This window comes from Schistosoma haematobium, chromosome 5 (genome assembly GCF_000699445.3).
Source record: "Schistosoma haematobium chromosome 5, whole genome shotgun sequence".
Lineage (NCBI taxonomy): Eukaryota > Metazoa > Platyhelminthes > Trematoda > Strigeidida > Schistosomatidae > Schistosoma > Schistosoma haematobium.
In genome coordinates this window covers 18682894-18703027 of record NC_067200.1, presented here as the reverse complement: position 1 = coordinate 18703027, position 20134 = coordinate 18682894, and the positions used below count along the sequence as shown (strand labels likewise).

At 35.4% G+C, this 20134-nt stretch overlaps 1 protein-coding gene across 1 annotated transcript in view; it reads left to right on the top strand.

The window, feature by feature from the left end:
- ERBB2_3 (Receptor tyrosine-protein kinase erbB-2) overlaps positions 1–20134 on the top strand; it is a gene marked incomplete at its 3' end in the record, with an annotated part of 58653 nt that overhangs the window by 27658 nt on the left and 10861 nt on the right. The window contains exons 10-15 of the mRNA XM_051219561.1: positions 1249–1697; positions 4156–4422; positions 6808–7231; positions 8279–8484; positions 10470–11225; positions 16375–16740. Coding sequence (XP_051065088.1) covers positions 1249–1697; positions 4156–4422; positions 6808–7231; positions 8279–8484; positions 10470–11225; positions 16375–16740 — 2468 coding nt within the window. The remainder of the gene's footprint in view (positions 1–1248; positions 1698–4155; positions 4423–6807; positions 7232–8278; positions 8485–10469; positions 11226–16374; positions 16741–20134) is intronic.

The following is a 20134-nucleotide window of genomic DNA, read 5'->3' as shown; positions in this document are numbered from 1 at the left end:
CTAAGGGTAATAGGAAAGATTAAGTATAAAAGATATGATCCAAGAAAATACAAATTAGTAGAACAAAAATACAAAAATTATGAGGGATTCGCAATCTCATAAAGTGGAGGAATACAAGGAACGAATGTACTTGTGCTATTAAAAACTATTTTGAGCAATATCATTCAGTTTCTTATTTTTGGTTAGATCGATTACGTGAACCCAAACCAGGTAGTGTATACCTATTAACAAGGCTCAGTCCAATTGCTGATTACTTCATGAACTGTTACCATGTTTTTAGTTTGGCCGCTTCTAGATTTCTTCTAACCTGATCTTACATCAAACCACATCGCCTTTAGAGGTATAAGGTGGATGGACATATGGAATACATGTCCCAACCGACTCAGTCAATTCGCCATCCTTATCTAGTACCCTATTCTTATCCCAGACATTCCAGCCACATTCATTTGACAAGTCCCAAATAGGGCGAAGCATGCATTCTGTATTAAATTGCGTCATAATGACCATATCGAGGAAATTATCACAGGATGCACATATTCCAAACATGATTGATTAAATAACAGTCAACAACAGAAATAATCCAAACCACTACAAGTTATATTGAAATCAACGGTTGTTTAATCAATAAAAATATACAAGATTGAGCTTGGAAGAAGATCGTTTTTATTTCATTACCTAATAACTATACAACATTATAAGCAAAGATGGATAGTGGCTAACAGTGGAACCCAGTTTGACGCGTGTTTCGTCTTATTTTGAACTCGTCAGCTGCAAGTACATCCACTTGACGAGTCCCAAATAGAGCGAAACAGGAGTTAAACTGGATTCCACTACTAGCCACTATCCATCTTTGCTTAGAATGCTTGTGAATATCGAGGCGAAACGTACAGTATGCATATACACCTATAAAAGACTGATCAGTTACAGTCCTAAACATCAATAGGAAGATTCAAGTAAACAATACCAAATGAATTTAAACTTTCAATTGTATGAGCAAGTGGCTATCAGCACTCAGTAGCTAAGTGGATAACCCGATGTCGTTTGAAACAAACAGTACTGGGTTCAAGTCCAAGAGTGAACATCAACTCTAGGATACAGGTACATCCAGTTGAAGAGTCCCAAATAGGACGAAACGTGCAATCTTAAACATGAATAGGAAGATTCAAATAAAAATGAATAACTGTTTTACCGGAAAACAGATTTACAATTAAAATAACAGAATTCTATCATTTATTCTTATATTAACAGAAGGACGTGGAGCTGTATGTGATGAATTATGTCAACCATCTAATGGATGTTGGGGTCCAGGTAAACAATTTTGTTTTCATTGTAAATATTGGTCTATTGATAATATTAATAATGGAGGAAAAATTTGTGTTCAAAATTGTGAAGATCTACCTGGTTACTATACACCAAAATTCAATAATACACTTAACAACTCGGAACAACTAATCAATAATGGATTAAATCTAATGAAAGATATACAAAGTACTTCAATGATTGTTATTAATCATGAACTAAACAAGTCTACTGAATTCATCAATAAGTATCATCACAATGATAAAAAGAATCAAGTGTTGAACTATAATGTTTCATTAAGACAATGTAGAAAATGTTCAGATATGTGTCATTTACAAAATCAAACATGTTATGGTCCTAATGATGATCAATGTATTGGTTCATGTCGATTTGTCCAAGTAAGTAAATAAATTTGTTTGATTAATCCGACTTCCTTTTCAGGTTCTTCGAAAAATACCTTTCCACAGTATGGGCAACCGGGAATTGACATCAGCCTTCATATCCGTAACAGCAAACGAGACCAATTTGGTCACATTCAAATCCTTCCTCTGTGATAATTAAACTGTTTCATTCATAGGTTGATCATTATGAAAGATTATTAAGTATTATGGAGATGATTTGTAGGTTAGATGGATGATTTTGATGAAGTTTTGTTCTCTGATCATAGAGCTTTCATTGTCCTTTTGAAAGATATCATCAGCATAAACTTCTACCTGAAGTTTGATTAAACCATCCAGCTCAGAGAACAAAACTATTCAGTATAACATTACTTACTGTTATATGAATAAATAGTGTTATGTATGTGACTAATTACCACCTATCTAGATGGGTAATGTTTGGTGGTGTAGGGACGATTATGTTGGAAATAAGCTAGCGGTGGTTGAATCAAAACATGTTATAAGTTTGTAAAGTCACTAACATCTGAATTGAGTTATGTAAGTGGTTGCAGGTTTTTTGTTTGGAGTCCACTTGATTATTGTAAATAATGGCCAGCGATATTAGGTTGTATGGTCTGAAATCTATCTCTATAACTTAAATGCGTTCTGTTTTTGTCTTATTTTAGATCCTGAGTCCTGAAATCTTCTTCTACATTTTTTGTTCCTATGCTTAATCCTTCCTACGATTACTGATACTATAAATAATTCTATTACTATGAGGTTTGGTTTGATGATTTCATCTAGCTGTGCTAATGTGGAGTAGAAATTTGAAATGAATGATATATGCACTAAACTTTACATTGTGTGACTGAATGAATTACTTGCTTACATACCCCTGTTACCCCTCATAAAGGAAAATTGACTGCCCATCAGCATTCTCCATCGAACTATGTCCTGGACATTCGTTTTCAGAAGTTTCCAGTCGCTATTCATCCTTTTCATGTCTACTTCCAATTTGCGACATAGTATATTCTTTGATCTTCCTCTTTTCCGTTTCCCTTATGGATTCCAAGTTAGGGCTTGCCTCGTGATACGGTTTAATGACATATATATAAAGCTCATTATGGGTGTCTGTCATCTCGGAGCTAAGTGACCCAGGTTAGGTGTCGACTACACGTCCTCCTCAGTTATACCTGTGAGTCATATTTCTGTGAACAACTCAGGATTATCACGCTGCGATTTTAAGTTAACTTATTCATCTCTTCAGAAAAAGTACAAATCCATCAAAATAAAATCACTGACAATATTCTCATGAAATATACAGTCCGTAACAGCCAATAAATATATCCGATTCCTAACCAATGGTGTGGATTTGTCCTCCAGGACATTTCTGACTAACGTCATGTAACCTTATCATTTGATTAATTCTGGTTTCCCCATTGTATCAATTATAAGCAAAAATGGATAGTGGCTAGCAGTGGAATCCAGTGTGACGCGCGTTTTATCCTAATAAGGATTCGTCAGAGGGATTTACCTGCATCTCAGAGTTGACGTTTACACTGGGACTCGGACCCAGTACTCTTAGCTTCAAACGCCATCGCGTTATCCACTTAGCTACTGAGTCCTAATAGCCACTTGCTTGTGCAATGGGGTGAAGGTTTAAATTCATTTGGTGTTGTTTACTTGTGCCATCCATACATACACCAACAAAAGACTGATCAATTACAGTCCTGAATAACAATCGGAAGATACAAGTAAACAACACCAATTGAATTTATAACTATAGTACTGCTTTCTATCCATATGATTTATGTGTCATTATCAATATCTTATCGATGAGACTTTTGCCACGTATAGTTTTCTACTAATTGGCAGGAAGAAAGGATAATATATAAAATAACAGCTAACAAATTTGCAGGATAATGCTGAATTAAAAGAAGAGTTTGGGTACGTTTTCTTGTACGTATGATTCGGTTTACAAAGTGTACTTTAATAAAGGATTTAGAAATGTAGAAAAGACAAAGTTATACTGTATTTAGCAGGTTTCAGTTAGACTCATAAAGATTATCAGATGATACTTGTACTATAGTTGAATGATCGGCATTGGCTGTATTGATTTTCTATGATCTGTCTACATGAAAGCAACCAACCTAAAGATCCAAATATCTTAAAAATCTTAGAAAAACCTCATCGAAATTATGTATTTTTATAGTTTAAGTAATTAACTGATCTTAGTTAGATCACTATCGAAAATCTACAGAATTCGGATAGTTGTTTCTTCCTAGTATAGCACACCTCAATGACAGTCCATGTCCACGACTCCATCATCGAGGGTTGAACCTAGATCTCTTTGCATCGCATAAGAAAGCTCAACTTCTAGGCAATTGACATTCATTGACGATCTAGATTTTATACAAGAGATGATATTTTGAATTATATAACATTTCAATTTTCAATAATTTATTTTCTTTAAATCTAGGATGGTCCATTTTGCAGAGCTTATTGCCCACCTAATAAATATACAGATCCAATAACTAAGAAATGTATGGAATGTTCACTAGCATGTACACCACCTGGTGATATATATATAAATAATAATTTACTGAATCAAAAAATTGAAACCAAATTGAAATATTATTGTACAGGATCAGGAGATTGGCCAGGTGATGGTGGATGTAGTTATTGTAAACAAACAGTTTTATATTTAGAGCCAAAAAACTCTAATCATTATTTAAAGTGTATCAATGTAAGTATGATAATTATGAATCATTTTATCTGTTAATTAGTTTACTTTCAATCAGTCAGTAACAACGTAGAACTCCGTACGTACGTACGTCAGTTTGAGTTGTCACACCACATTAACACAGAGATTCAGTTGTCGATTCAAACTCCGTAGTGGTAGAGGTGGTAAGAGTATAAGCAGTAATCGGAAAGATTAGGGTTTGAAGATGTTATTCAAACAGTATAACCCAGTGAAACAAATTTGGAAAGAGAAAAAAAGGGACATGAAGAATTCAGAAGATTAGAATTTGTGAGAACACAAAGAGTGGATACACCTACTCAAACCATTGCAAACGATTTTGAGCCATGTCATTCAAGGTTTCTAACCATCAGTTGTTATCGTCTCACGGATCTTAACCAGGTAGTCTACACCTACCAACATGGCTCAGTCCACCTGTCAGTGACCTCATGAATTTGTACCATATTTTGGTTTGGCCGCCCCTAACTTCCTTCCAATCTACTCATACACCATTGAGCATCACACGTCGAGGTAGTCGGTGGTTGGGCATACGTACCACGTGTCCCAGCTATCTCAATTGATGAAGTTTCATTACTTCATCAATTGATTTGTCATCCTTATCTAGTATCCGTTTCCTAACAACTGGGTTACTTAGTCGATGGTCCCATGATATACGATCAATGCTTCGAAGACACCTATGATTGAATACTAGTAACCTACGAATATCCTCTACTCTTACCGGCCATGTTTCATTGCCATAAAGTAGGACGGAACGAACTGCTGCACAGTAAAATAGTTTACTTTCACATAATTTTTTCTTAAAGATCAAATGAAATTGTTTAGTTTGCTGTGAATGATCCAGTATGCGAGAATCTAACCTATGACCTTCGGCCTCACATACAAATACTTAACTACTATACCACTGAGCCGGCGAGATCGAAGGTCCTAGGTTCGAATGTGTAAAAATCTCACATGAATACATATCTTTACTGCATATTAAACTAAACACAACTAGCAGTGATTCATATATTGATATGAATTTTATTGTGTTGCATTAATTGGATTCAATCCACTTTATAATCTTTGACTTGCTACTACTCCTATAAACCAATCAATTTAACATTTTTGTTTCAAATTTAATGATAAAATGTTAACAGTTGAATTCATGAGTCGATCTAAGCTAGACCACCATTGTAAACCACGAAGTACTGGATGGCCGTTTCGTCCTAGTTTGAGACTACTCAGAAGTGCGTATCAACGATCCCGTACCAAAGGAACTCGAACCCAGGACCTTTGATCTTGTAAGCGAACACTTAACCTGTAAACACCTAGCCGGCATCCAACGATGTTAATGTCTAACTTTAATCGATCCATTATATTGCTCAACCCTTCATCCATTGTCTGAGGTGGATAACTGTCTCTACCGTAGACGAATCAGACTCTAATAATCACTGCTTCTCACTAGAACTCCAGGAAATCCCTCTTGAAGCTAGTCAATAATGAACACATGATTATTATCAAAATGAGGATTTATGGAGATTGTAGTAGTTTTAACAGTTGAGTTCATGAGTCGATCTAAGCTAGATAATTATTGAAAACTTGGAAATACTGGACGTCTTTTAATTGACCTTCATTTCAATAAATTCAGTTAAATGGGTTAATTAACAAAAAAGTTATATTCAAATTTAAATAACTATGAAAGGTTAATTATAGTTCAGTTTAAAATGATGTAGTTACTAAACATGTGATAGAAGAGTTTGATTCCTGAAAGGGTTGTGGATGATCACTGCTCAGGAGTCTCATATTGGAATGACACATTTGTACAGAGTTTCATAGTTTTCAGTATAGGGTTGTGAAGATTATTACGTTTTTTTTAATTGAGATCATGAACCTACTGATTTTAGACCACCATTGAAAACTTGGAAGCACTGGATGGCCGTTTCATCCTATTGTTGAACTCCTCCTGCTCTCGGGATTCGAATCCAGGGCCTTTAGTCTCACACGCAAATACCTAACCTAAAGACCACTAAGCCGGCCGGCATCCAGTGGTTTTAATGTCTAACCTCAACCAATCCACGAAATCGCGCAACCATCTTTCACTGTACTGAGATAGATACCTGTCTCTACCCGACACGGATTAACTCTACTGGTCACTGGTTATCTAATTAAGATCAGTTCAAGATACAAACTATGAAATTCACCAATCTCCTCAAACTCCCTAAACTAATAATATTACTGTATGTCACCAAATTCTATATGCATGTAGGGACAGTTAATAAATTGAAATGAAAAAATATGAATCAGACTAGGACTCAAGTCGATTGTCATCACTCAATCTAACTCAATCATTTTCATTGTTCTCATATTTTTTTTTAATGATCATCTTTATAGAGTTGTCCATATGGTACTTATCAACATGTGATTAACTTACATCACAGAGGAGGTTCCAGTGTAGATCATCAATCAATAGTTTATTTCAATATGAAAGAACAAAATGAAAGAATATCATCAAAAAATAATTCAATTCATCGATTTTTCTGGAGTCAAACTGATGCTAATCTTTTTCATCATTTCTCATCGAAAATAATTCATGAAATTTCTATATGGTTATTAAATCATACTCAACCACAATTGTATGGTTTAGCACAAATATGTTTACCATGTCATGAACAATGTCATTCAGAAATGATTCCATTAAGACAATCAAATTTAGTTGGATCATCTTCTGTTGCATGTTATGGACCTAGCCCAGAACAATGTGTACGTTGTGCTTATGCAAGTTATCAAGGTCGTTGTGTTTCCACTTGTCCATCAGGTTAGATATTTAATATTTTTAATGATTTATTTATTACTTATAGAATTAATAAATTATATTGTGTATAGTAACTCCTTAATGTCAACCGTTTCCAAGAGGTATCTTTTGGAGTTCTAGTGAGAAGCAGTGACCAGTAGAGTTCAACCGAATCAGTTGTGATATAGTAGCCCACTGAAGATAATGTTCGACAGTGACTCAATCACATGGGTTGGTTGAAGTCAGACATTGACACTACTGAATGTAGGCTTAGTGGTCTAGAGGTTGAGTGTTCGCGTGCGAGACTGTTAGATCCTGGATCCGAGTCTTCACAATGTGATAACATAAGATTGAAAATTATTATGAATTAACTGGCTAGTTTAACCGACTACTACTTAGGCATAATGATGATCGGCAAAACATAGCAGAACAGAATAAAAATGATTATATAGTAATTTTCAACCAATGTCAGTCCTTAATAAAAATGAATCTTTTAATTAAGAAAATCTCTATGAAGCATAATTAGACATCTGATTGCCTTATGAGTGATAATTGGGATCTTGAACTGATCGATGTTAAACCATCATTGGAAATCTAGAAGCACTGGACGGCCGTGTCGTCCAAGTATGGAAATTTTCAGCAGTGTGTATCCACGATCCCACCCACGGGATTCGAACCCAGGAAATTCAACCTTGCGCGCGAACGCTTAACAATAACACCATTGGATGCTGGGTCGCTGGTCTAGAGGTTAACCATTTGCATGCGAGATCAACGGTTCTAGGTTCAAATTTCATTTGAGGGAGAGTGCACTGTTTATAAATCCCATACTTGAACGAAACAGCCGTTCAGTGTTTCCAGGTTTTCAATGTTGCATTAACATCGATCGGTTCATAATCTCAATTGAAACTTAACAATCCCCACAACTTTATACTAGTGATTATGTAATATGCATAGAAGAGTTGGTTTTCATTGGTAACTTATCATAGATCAATACTTCATGAATAACGCCTATAGTTTCAATAAATCCCAATATAGTTCCATATTCATTTGATTGTTTGTTTGTCTAATTAGGAACTTATCCAAAAAAGAAATCATTTCGTCATTTTGATTCAACTTTAATAAATGATTATTTTATTGGATATTTACCGGATAATATTACATCAATTGAATGTTTATCATGTCATAAAGAATGTGAAATTGGTTGTAGTGGTCCAACAGCGGAAGAATGTACACGTTGTCGATATATGAAAATTTATCATGATTCTCAAATGAAATCAGTAAGTACTATTATTTTAAATGTTATAACTTATGATTTTGTGCCCCTTATCAATGTATAATGTTGTATGATATCACCAATTAGTGAATTACTTACTTACTTACTTACGCCTGTTACTCCTCGTGAAGGAGCATAGGCCACTCACCAGCATTCTCCATCCAACCCTGTCTTGGGCAATCCTTTTCAGCTCCGTCCAGTTGTAATTCATCCTTTTCATATCTGCTTCTATTATCCGACGCAATGTGTTCTTTGGCCTTCCTCTTTTCCGCTTCCCTTCAGGATTCCAAGTTAGGGCTTGCCTCGTGATGCAGTTTGACGATTTGCGTAATGTATGTCCTATCCATTTCCATCGTCTTTTCCTAATTTCCTCTTCAGCTGGAAGTTGGTTTGTTCTCTCCCACAGAAGGCTATTGCTGATGGTATCCGGCCAGTGGATCTTGAGTATCTTGCGTAGACAGCTATTTATAAATACTTGTACTTTCTTGATTGTGGTTGTTGTAGTTCTCCAAGTTTCAGCTCCATACAGTAGAACTGCCTTGACGTTCGTATTGAAGATTCTCCAATTAGTGAATAGTGAATTATAAATCGGATCAATAACTCATAAAACCCTTACGAGCAATCTTGAATTTTATAAATGGAATAAATTCACTTGGTATTGTCCTACTTGAATCTTTCCATTGATGCTTAGTATTGCAATTGATCAGTCTCTTATGGGTATATGTGCATCCTGTACGAATTGCCTTGATATTGCCTTAATTCACAAGTATTATAAGGAGAGATGGATGGTGGTTATGTTATGATTTTATGTCTGGCTTTTTATCATGTGATTTATTCATCAATCAAAATACGACTTATACAATCTTAGCACTGTGTCCAACCAGTAACGTCCGATCGGTATGAGCAGTCTAGCGTCCTTATTAGTCCTATGTCCGCCTAGCCCGTCCAATTGAGTCCAGAACACCAATACCAGCTTCCACTATGCAGATCATTTATTTCAAACATATTTAGTCTATATACCAGCCAAACAGACCTCATCATACCATGAAGTAGGAAATGAAATTTACAGAAGATTAAGCCAAAAAGTGATTGCGAACGTGGGAGACTGTGATTAATAAACTGAGCATAATTTAAGAACCGTAAATCATACAATAATAAATTATAGGTCAAAATAAAGCTTATAATAAGAGAAATATAAATATACATAATCTAATTGTTGAATAGTTATACCATAAGAATGCATAGATAATATTAGTCAATTAATATGTCTCAGAAGTTACTCTTGATTTAATCTTCGCTCGGATATAACAGGTTAGTAGTGTAATTTACCGCACACGTTTCGTCATATTTAGAAGTCATCAGATAGATGTACTTAGATCTCAGAATAATATTCACTCCAAAACTCGAACCATGTACTGTTCACTTCAAACACCAGCACATTATTTACTTAGCTACTGGCTATCAGAACTCAATAGCTAAGTAGATAACGTGATATAGTTTGAAATGAACAGTACTTGGTTCGAGTTTCGAATTGAACATCAGCTCTGGAATTTAAGTACATCCAGTTGACAGGGTGATTCCAATGCTAACCACTATCTATTTTTATTTAGAATTAAATCTTATTTTCTTATTTTCATCTAATATGTTTACGTTCACTTGGTATTGTTTACTTGAATCTTCCTATTGAGGTTAAGGACTGTAATTGATCAGTCTCTTATTGGTATTATATGCATCCTGTACGAATTGTATCAATATTACCTTAGTTCATAAACATTCTAAGCAAAGACACATAGTGGCTAACAGTGGAAACCAAGATGTGAATCCCAGAGTGAACATCAACTCTGTCATGCAGATACATCCAACTGACGAATCCCAAATAGGACAAAACGCGTGTCAAACTGTATTCCACTATTAGTTAATATCTGTCTTTGCGATATTACATTGAATTGTATTATTATGATTCTTATTATTTACAATTCATACTTTTAGTGGTTATGCAACACTACCTGTCCTGATTATAGTCCATTTCAAATATCTGATAGAAAAACTGGTGAAATGATATGTTCAAGTGATTCTATTCATTTACATATTATACCATATTATAATAGACAATATCCCATTGATCATCATCATCAGAATACTTCAATAATGAATGATCTTAATTATAATTTATCTGATCCAATCGAAAACCTTAATCTTCTTCAAAATGTTCATATTATGAATTATATTTGGCATAATCATCAATTATCAACACAAACTGCTGGTCTTATTTCAGCATTATCTGCATTATTTATTATGTTATGTTTATTATGTTTAATTATTTATTGGACTATTCATATTCGATCTAAATATATAAGAATGGAACAAGATCTTAATGATGATCAGGATCAGGATCATGATGACGATCATCATGATGATGATGACGATGATAATAATAATAATAATCAATTAAATCAATCATGTTTTATATCATTACATAAAATTTGTAAAAAGTTTTGGACACAAGGTAAACCAAAATTAGTAAAAAAGAAAAAAACAAAAATATCTACCATAGCAACTAAAAATGATCGATTTTTATTCAATAATAATAATAATAATACATTGATCAATTATTCAAATAATAAATTAATGAAAGAGAAATTATTTAATCCATTCAATTGGAATAATTCATTAATACCAATGAATAGTAGTATATTATTAGATAAAGATAATAAATGGATAAATCATATGGATGAAGAAATATCTGTAAGTAGTTTGTTTTGTTTTTTCTTTAAATTAAGCGCTTGGCCCGAGACTGATAGGTCCTCGGTTCGAATCTCGCAGGGTGCAGGATCGTGAATGCGCATTGCTGAGAAGTTCTATACGAGGACGAAACGGCCGTCCAGTGCTTACAGGTTTTCCATGATGATCTAGCTTCAATTGACTCATGATTTCAATCTGTGAAATTTCCAAAATCTCCACAAACCCCTCCTCATAAAGAAATGAATGTTTATTCATTTTATTGACACCGTTGGTTGCCGGCTGACTCAGTGATCTAGAGGTTAAGGGTTCGTGTGCGAGACTGATAGGTCCTGGGTTCGAATCTCGTGAGGCAAGATCATGGATACTCACTGTTGAAGAGTCTCAAACTTAGATGAAATGGCCGTTTATTGCTTTCAAGTTTTCAATGGTAGTCTAGCTTCAGTTGATTCATGAATTCAATTATTAAAATTGCTACAATCTCTACAAAACCCTTGTCTGATTATGTTCATTATATGTTTGATGAAATATGTTCTACACTTCTAGGCTTTTCGCGGTGATCTACCTTTAATTGACTCATGAGTCCATGAACACATGAATTACTACTATCTCCACAAACCCCTATACTGATAAATATCATATGCTCACTTGTGACTGACGTCATGCTAGGTTTGAAGCTATCACGAGTTCACTTAATCGGCGAACGAGAACAAGACTCGGTGACCAAAGACCAGTAAACTAGCTATTGATGCATCCCAGCCCCGCTAACTAGAGGGAGAAGTCCAAGCTTGGAATGGGAAGTATATTCTACAAAACAGCCGGAAACGAGCGATAATAACAAACACAATTCAAAACGTATATATATAGTGCAAAACCGTCCTTGGGGAGAGTTATCAAATAGCATACTAAAAGACGCACCAGACCAATAGTGTTTAAGATATTTCTCAGTGGGAAATACGACATGAAGGTGATAAGAGCGCCTTTTGCGCGGAAACAAAGAAATTCAAATTTTCTAAATAAAATTACAAAATTAGGTCCTTTTCCAAGTGAGTTTCAGGAATCTAGCGTCCCCAGCACTTCAAGAGGTATTTCCTGGAGTTCTCATGAGAAGCCGTGACCAGTGGAGTTCAACCATACCGATTGTGAGATAGTAACTCACTGAAGACAATGGTCGACGTATGGCTCAATTTCGTGGATTAGTTGAAATCAGACATTAACACCACTAGATCCCGGCCAGTTCAGTGGTCTAGAAGTTAAGCATCCGCATGCGAGACCGACGTTCCGGATTTCGAATCCCGTGTGTTGTATCGTATATGTGCACTACTCATGAGTCTTATACTTGGACGAAACGGCCGTTCAATGCTTTGCTGTTTTCAATGGTTTTCTAGCATAGATCGACTCATGAATTCAACTATTAAATCTACATTTGTAAATGATACAGGTTATTAATAGCCTTTACTGAGTCATCTGATAACTGTTGAAAATCAAAATGATCTGAACAGAATGAAACTTCTAAGAGGTAAGTATATCATCAAGCACAACAATGATCAAACAATGAATTATCAAGTTTCAGGACAAGCACTTAATCTTTAGGCGACCGAGCGAGCATCTAATAATATACATTTTTAAATTCAATTAATTCGTGTTGTGTAACAATTACCTTTTGGTACTATTAATAAATAACTTCTTCATACTGACATGGTTGAACTAAGCTGGTCACAGTTTTCCACTTAAATTCAAAAAACAGGTCCTTGGTTCGAATCTCGCAGGATGCAGGATCGTGGATGTGCACTGCTGAGGAGTTCCATACTAGGACGAAACGGTCATCCAGTGCTTCCAGGTTTTCCATGATTGTCTAGCTTCAATTGACTCATGATTTCAATCAGTGAAATTTCTAAAAATCTCCACAAAACCCATTCTGATAAAAAAAATTATCTGTCTAAATCGATTACTTGTGAACACTTAGTTACTATTGGTAGTATGAGGGGTCTTCATTGTCTACTTCATAATAGTTGAGATAGTTTACCTTACCCTTAAACAATAACTATAACTCAACCTTATCTTCTTGTAATATGATCAAATTCTTAAGTGTATTTGACTAAGTATAACTATCATCTAAATGATTGAGGACAAATACTTAAATCTTTCATCCATATAAAAGAGCGTATAATTAAGAATAAGTCACAAACTAAGATCGTTTCTATATTATATAAGTGTAAATAAACATATTCTCAGTGAACAATTCATGTTGGTATTTGGTAGGAATGATGAATCAGTTAATGAAGTGGTAATCCTTGATCGACTGGATAAGTTAAAATATGTAATAAGTATGTTTAACCACTGTTCACCTCAACGTGCTTTGTTTTCTGGTGTAAGGGCACTATGGAAGAAAGTTAGAGGCTATCAAACCATGATGTAATACTAATCAAAGTACTGATTTATTTTATTTATTTTAACACATAGATATTGGTAAAAGGAGGCACCAAATACATATGCGCCACATAAATCATTCGATTTGTGCAAGGGCTGTGATACTGACCGGGTGCCCAAACCGAACCAGGTGGTTTTCTTAGGGAGCCACACCCCGAGCCTTCGACCTAAAGGTCTGATCCACAAGGCAGCGGAGCAACGTAAAGAGATGCAGTCCCATGGTATCCGGTGACCAACGATTGGTTCATACTGCATTCGTTCCTTCAGGATACTGGAGCCCATGTACACCATTGGTTTGGAATGAGGGTTTTTCAACTCCCCTAGATGGACTATCCATATCCACCAATCCGGTTAAAGCGCCAGACATTTGCTTTTCGTCCTCTCAATTTTGCAGACAACACCCGTGGTGCGAGAAGGCAGTTAGTAGGACTTCCCTGACAGAGGATATATACGCATGGCCATGTGAGAGCATTTGGAGAGGGAGAGCTGACTCTCCTCACTCTCGGCCATACCAGGGCATTTAGAGGCAGAAAGTAATGATCTATTTCCGAATTGAGCAAAACAGATAAGTGCAGACTATCTAGTTATGGTCTACGTGTTAACAACTGTCGGTATTTGAAAACTATCAATGCTGTGATTAAAATTGGCATAGATTCATTCATTCTTTATCTTTCCTTAAATCTCAGGTTTCAAAATCATCTTGTTTATTTTATTCCATGAATGCATATTTTCTTATTAAATCATATCTTCTAACCCCTATATTTTTCATTCTTACTGATATTGTTATGAATTTTACTACTGTACCATATCACTGTGCTGATATCGTGTGGCAAATTGAATTGTCCACATATGTGACAGGTTCCATATTGAGCATATTTGACTGAAACCTATCAGTGAATCAATCCTTTTACCTTCCATAATATTTTTCAATGTTAACACATATCATAAAACAAAGCCGATAGTCTTTAAAATAATTTCCTGACTGAAGTTAACGAAGAATTTTGCTTGATTTAACATTTCTTAAAGTAATTTTTAATAATTGAATTGATGAGTTGATCTATGCTAGATCACTATTGAAAACCTGGAAATACTGGATAGTCATTTCTTCCTAGTATGAGATTCCTCAGTAGTACACATCCATGATCCCTCACCAAAAGGGATGCGAACTCATGACCTTTGGTCTCGCACGCGTAAAAATAAACTCACAATATAAAACAGTACATGTGGTGAATACTCCATCGTATAAATATTCAACTTAACAACTACAAAAGAAAACTATATACTTTGGGAATAGGTATTTATGTGGATTTTACAGCTGAGTTTTACGAACTGTGTAACAGATCATATGTAGTGGTATTTTTATTGGATTAATGATTTACTAGCTGAATTCATGAGTCAATTAAAGCTAGGAACCATGTAAAATCCAGAAACACTGAACGTTCGTTTCGTCCTAGTATGAAACTCCTCAGCAGTAAGATTCCATGATCCCGCTCGCAGGATTCTGACACAGGACATTCAATTTCGCACGCGAATGCTTGACCTGTAGACCACTGAACCGGCCGACACCCGGAAGTTCAACCAATTCACGATATTGAGCCACCGTCCACTAATGTCTTCAGTTAGTGACTACCTCACAACAAACCTAACTGAACTTCACTGGTCACGGCTTCTCAATTGTATTCCAGGAAATACTTCCTGAAGCCAGTCATTAGTGAGCAAATGATGATTATTATCAGAATGGGGATTTGTGAAGATAGTAATAATTTAATAGTTGAATTTATGAGTCAACTATCAAATATTTCAATCCCTCAGAACCAGCTACACGATTTGGACTTCTCAGATGACCTAACCCTTCTATCGCATACACATGAACAAATGCATATAAAGACAATCAGTGTAGCAGCAGTATCTGCATCAGTAGGCCTCAACATACATAAGGGGAAAACCAAGATCCTCAAATACAACACGTAGAACACTAACCCAATCACATTTGGTGGCGAAACTTTGGAAGATATGGAATCTTTCACGTACCTAAAAAGTATGATCGATGAACAAGGACGATCGGATGCAGACCTACAGACGAGGATTGGCAAAGCAAGGGCCGCATTCCTTCAATTAAAGAACATATGGAACTCAAGACAACTTTCAACCAATATCAAAGTGAGAATCTTCAATACGAACGTCAAGACAGTTCTACTGTATTGAGTTGAAACTTTGAGAACTACAACAACCACCATCAAGAAGGTACAAGTATTTATAAATGGTTGTGTACGCAAGATACTCAACATCCATTGGCCGTATACTATCAGCAACAACCTACTGTGGGTGACAAAAAACCAGCTTGCAGGTGAAGAAAAAATCAGGAAAAAACGATGGAAATGGATAGGACATACATTACGCAAATCATCAAACTGCATCACAAGTCAAGCCCTAACTTGGAATCCTGAAGGGAAGCGGAAAAGAGGAAGGCCAAAGAACACATTACGTCGGATAATAGAAGCAGATATGAAAAGGATGAATGAAAACTAGTTGGAACTGGAAAGGATTTCCCAGGACAGGATTGGATGGAGAATGCTGGTAAGCAGCCTATGCTCCTTCACGACGAGTAACAAGCGTAAGTAAGTAAGTAATCAAGTAAGTAATAAAATACTGAATACTTTTGTATATGGTTTATTAAATCTTTGGTATATTTTCTTTCACACACACAAAAAAAATCAATAAATAGCCTACTCGTTCAGAATCTATAAAACCAAACATGGCAACATTACGTATCATTACTGAATCAGAATTAATACGTGGTCCATTAATTGGTTCTGGTGCATTTGGTACAGTTTATTGTGGTATATGGTGTCCGAAATTGACTCAACAAAAACATGATCCTATTCATAATGATGCATATAATACAATAACAAATTCCATTATAACATCAACTTCAAATGTATTCAATTCCAGAACATTTGATTGGAATAAATATACCAATGATATAGAAACTATTCCAGGAGGATTCAATCTACATATTCCAGTAGCGATTAAAGTCTTATCAGATTCATCTGATCCACAAACTAGTAAAGAACTATTAGAAGAAGCAAAAGTAATGCTACTTTTTTTTTGTTTTTTTTTCTTTTAAAGTTAAAGCTTCATTATTCATTTTCATCTAATGAATTTCTTATCATTACTGACAAAACGATTTCAAACCTACGGATAAACAAAGGTGAATAGCAATTAACGGTGGAAACTAGTTTGATGCGTGTTTCATCCTATTTATGACTTGTCAACTGGATGTAACTGCATTTCAGAGTTGATGTTCACTCTGGAACTTGAACCTAGTACCGTTTGCTTCAAACGTAATCACATATGATGAATATATATGCCAACATGAGACTGATCAATTCCAGTTCTCAATAACAATGGGAACATACAAATAAAACAACATTAAGTGAAGTTGATGGATAGTTTGGTTTATCCATATTAAAACATTCATAAACATCCACTTGGTGTTGTTTTACTTGTATCTTCCCATTGTTAATTAGGATTGCCATTGATCAGTCTCTTATTGGCATATGTGCAACCTGTACGGATTGCATCGTTATTGCCTTAAATCACAAGCATTATAAGTTGAGATGGATGGTAATTAACATTGGAATACAGGACACACGTTTCGTCATATTTGGGATTCGCCAATTCGATGAACCTTCATTCCAGAATTGATGTTCACTTTGGGACTCAAACCCAATACCGTTCACCTAAAACACCAACACGTTCTCCACTCAGCTACTGATTCCTGATGATGTCCATTAATTGTCTCACACGTCATTGTTCTTTTGTTTCCACACAAATTATTCTTAATTCTCATTCTCTTCGCTTCAATTCTCTCAAACGTCTGCCTCCAGGCATTCCACTTTCGATTGATGACATATACTACTTATATCTGTCGATATCATTAGCACATACCGTATCAACTAGAACCTCAGTTCCAGGCCCGCATCGGTGTCCGTAGAACAACATCCCTCCTTACTCCTAGTTGGTAGCGATACCAAATGTAGTAAACGAGAACACAAGTGGGGACAATCGTAAAATCTGAGACTAAGTACCTATCAATGTTACCTAAATTTCACATTTAATCCAATTAAGAAATGTTTTTATGACTGAAATCAACGATTGTATTTCCTATTGGAACTTTCATAACAGTGATATTCTGGTCTACACTTGTTGCTCTAAATTCGTTTTGAGCATATAACCAGCATATCTCAGTGATGATGTTTCAGACTGTAATACTTGATGACATGAGTTATGAATCAAACGAGAAACATCATTCCTTTCACGATTGTAGATATACTTTTTAATGTGTTCCGTGTCTACCATTAACCACCTAACATTAAAGTATTTCTGAATGACTAGTGCAAAGTAATTGAGTCCTTCGTAAGAAGGTTATCATCTCTGATTTCTATGCAGCGGTTAAGATGTTCAACTTTTAGCCTCGAATCCTAAGTTTCAAATGCAGCCCCATTTGCTTCAATTGAATAACCACGTTTTATCTATCATCAACCCTTCCCGCTTAAAATGTGGATCAAAGTCAGGTAGATTATTATGTAACTAGTAATGAGTTAATCATCATAAAGAGGAAATTTTTCACTATTATAGTTACATTCAGTCAATGCTCCAACTGTCGTTCAAATTTAGTTATTTTCGCCTAATTTAAATAACCTAAATAAAAATATCGGTTGTCATAAGATAAAGAATAAATCTGATTGATCAAATTATTCAAGATTAACTATTCTCAAATGTAAGGACAACCCATGGATGAACTCAAGGAATCTCTAAGAAGCTCAGGAAGAGCTGACGATATTCCATCCAATTATCTTTTAAAAAAATATTCCAGAATCTCTACATGTAGTTTTCCTATTGGACAAATGCTAATAACCCTCTGTATGCGGATTTGAGGACTATAATGATGATTTCATTTTTATTAAACACTATAAATACCTTAGAGTTTTATATTATATTTGACATTGTTTGGAATAACATCCCTTTCACTTGTCTTCTGTCTTCTCATTTGCAATTTGAAGGGTTCTAGCGTTCGAGTGCTCAAGTTGTACTCGGTATATCAAGAATCTAAGCTCTAGATATAACACCAAGTTGTTCTGGATAATGTCTACTGATTTAGATATTTGTATGCACTCTGAGTTGCTCTGATCTTTTCCAGTTGTTATATCTTTGTTTTAAAGTCTTTTGCTGACTTGCTGACTTACTCATGCTTGTTACTCCCAATGGAGCATAGGCCACCGACCAGCATTCTCCAACCCACTCTGTCCTGGACCTTCCTCTCTAGTTCTATCCAATTGTTCTTCATTCTTCTCATGTCTGTCTCCATTTCTTGGCGCCATGTGTTCTTTGCTTTTCCTCATCTTTTGTGACCTTGAGGATTTCAAGTGAAGGCATGTCTTGTAACGGAGTTGGGTGCTGTCCTTAATGTGTGTTCTATCCACTTCCATTTCAAGTCTTTTACTCCTCAATGATAGATATTTATAACTTAAGCTATGAATGTCCCTATCGTTTCATTGTATTTCGAATGTGATTTCTTCTTAGTAAGTAAGTTGGTTATTATGAACTCAGATGAAGACATTAAAAAGGCTTCATGCATATCATGTAACTGATCTATTTTAACTGAAATAGGTGGAAAGTTTCACGTATCTGGTCAACATCATCGATAAGCAAGGAGGATCTGATGAACATGTTAGGGCAAGGATTGATAAAGTAAGGTAAGCATACTTACGGTTGAAGAACATATGGAACTCAAAATAACCGTCAACCAACATTAAATTTGAAATATTCAATATAAACTTGGAGAACGCATACAACTACTATCAAAAATGTAGACGTAATTATGAACAATTGTCTACACATGATACTCAATATCCGTTGACTGGATATCATCAACAACAACCTACTGTGGGTGAGATACAAACCAGCTTCCAACTGAAGAGGAAACTAGGAAAAGGCTTTGAAAGTGAATAGGACACACATTATGGAAATCATCAAATTGCATCATGGAGCAAGCACTAACTCGGAATCCTGAAGAGAATCAAAAAAGAGAAAGACCAAGGAACACATTGTAATGTGGCGTCGAGTCGCAGTTGACTATGATCACCACTACAGGAAGATCACGTTCCAGTTAACCGATAAGATCTCCCGTAAGCCAAATGTCAGAAGGTAGTTGATGACTGTAGTCGAGATGTATTTGTTGGCGATCTCGTGGTATTGAAATAATACCGAGATCGTACCAAAGGAGTACAAGTGTGGTTACTGAGCGTGACCGAATTAGTGCAAGGTCACAATCAAAGGAAGAATGTATGTATTTTGGTACAGTTAAACAAGCAAGTACAGTAAAACAATCACTTGTACAACTGGTTATAATAAAAATTTTTTCCATTACAACAACCGCGTTCTCTTGATAAACGTAGGTCACTACAACATTATGGAAAGAA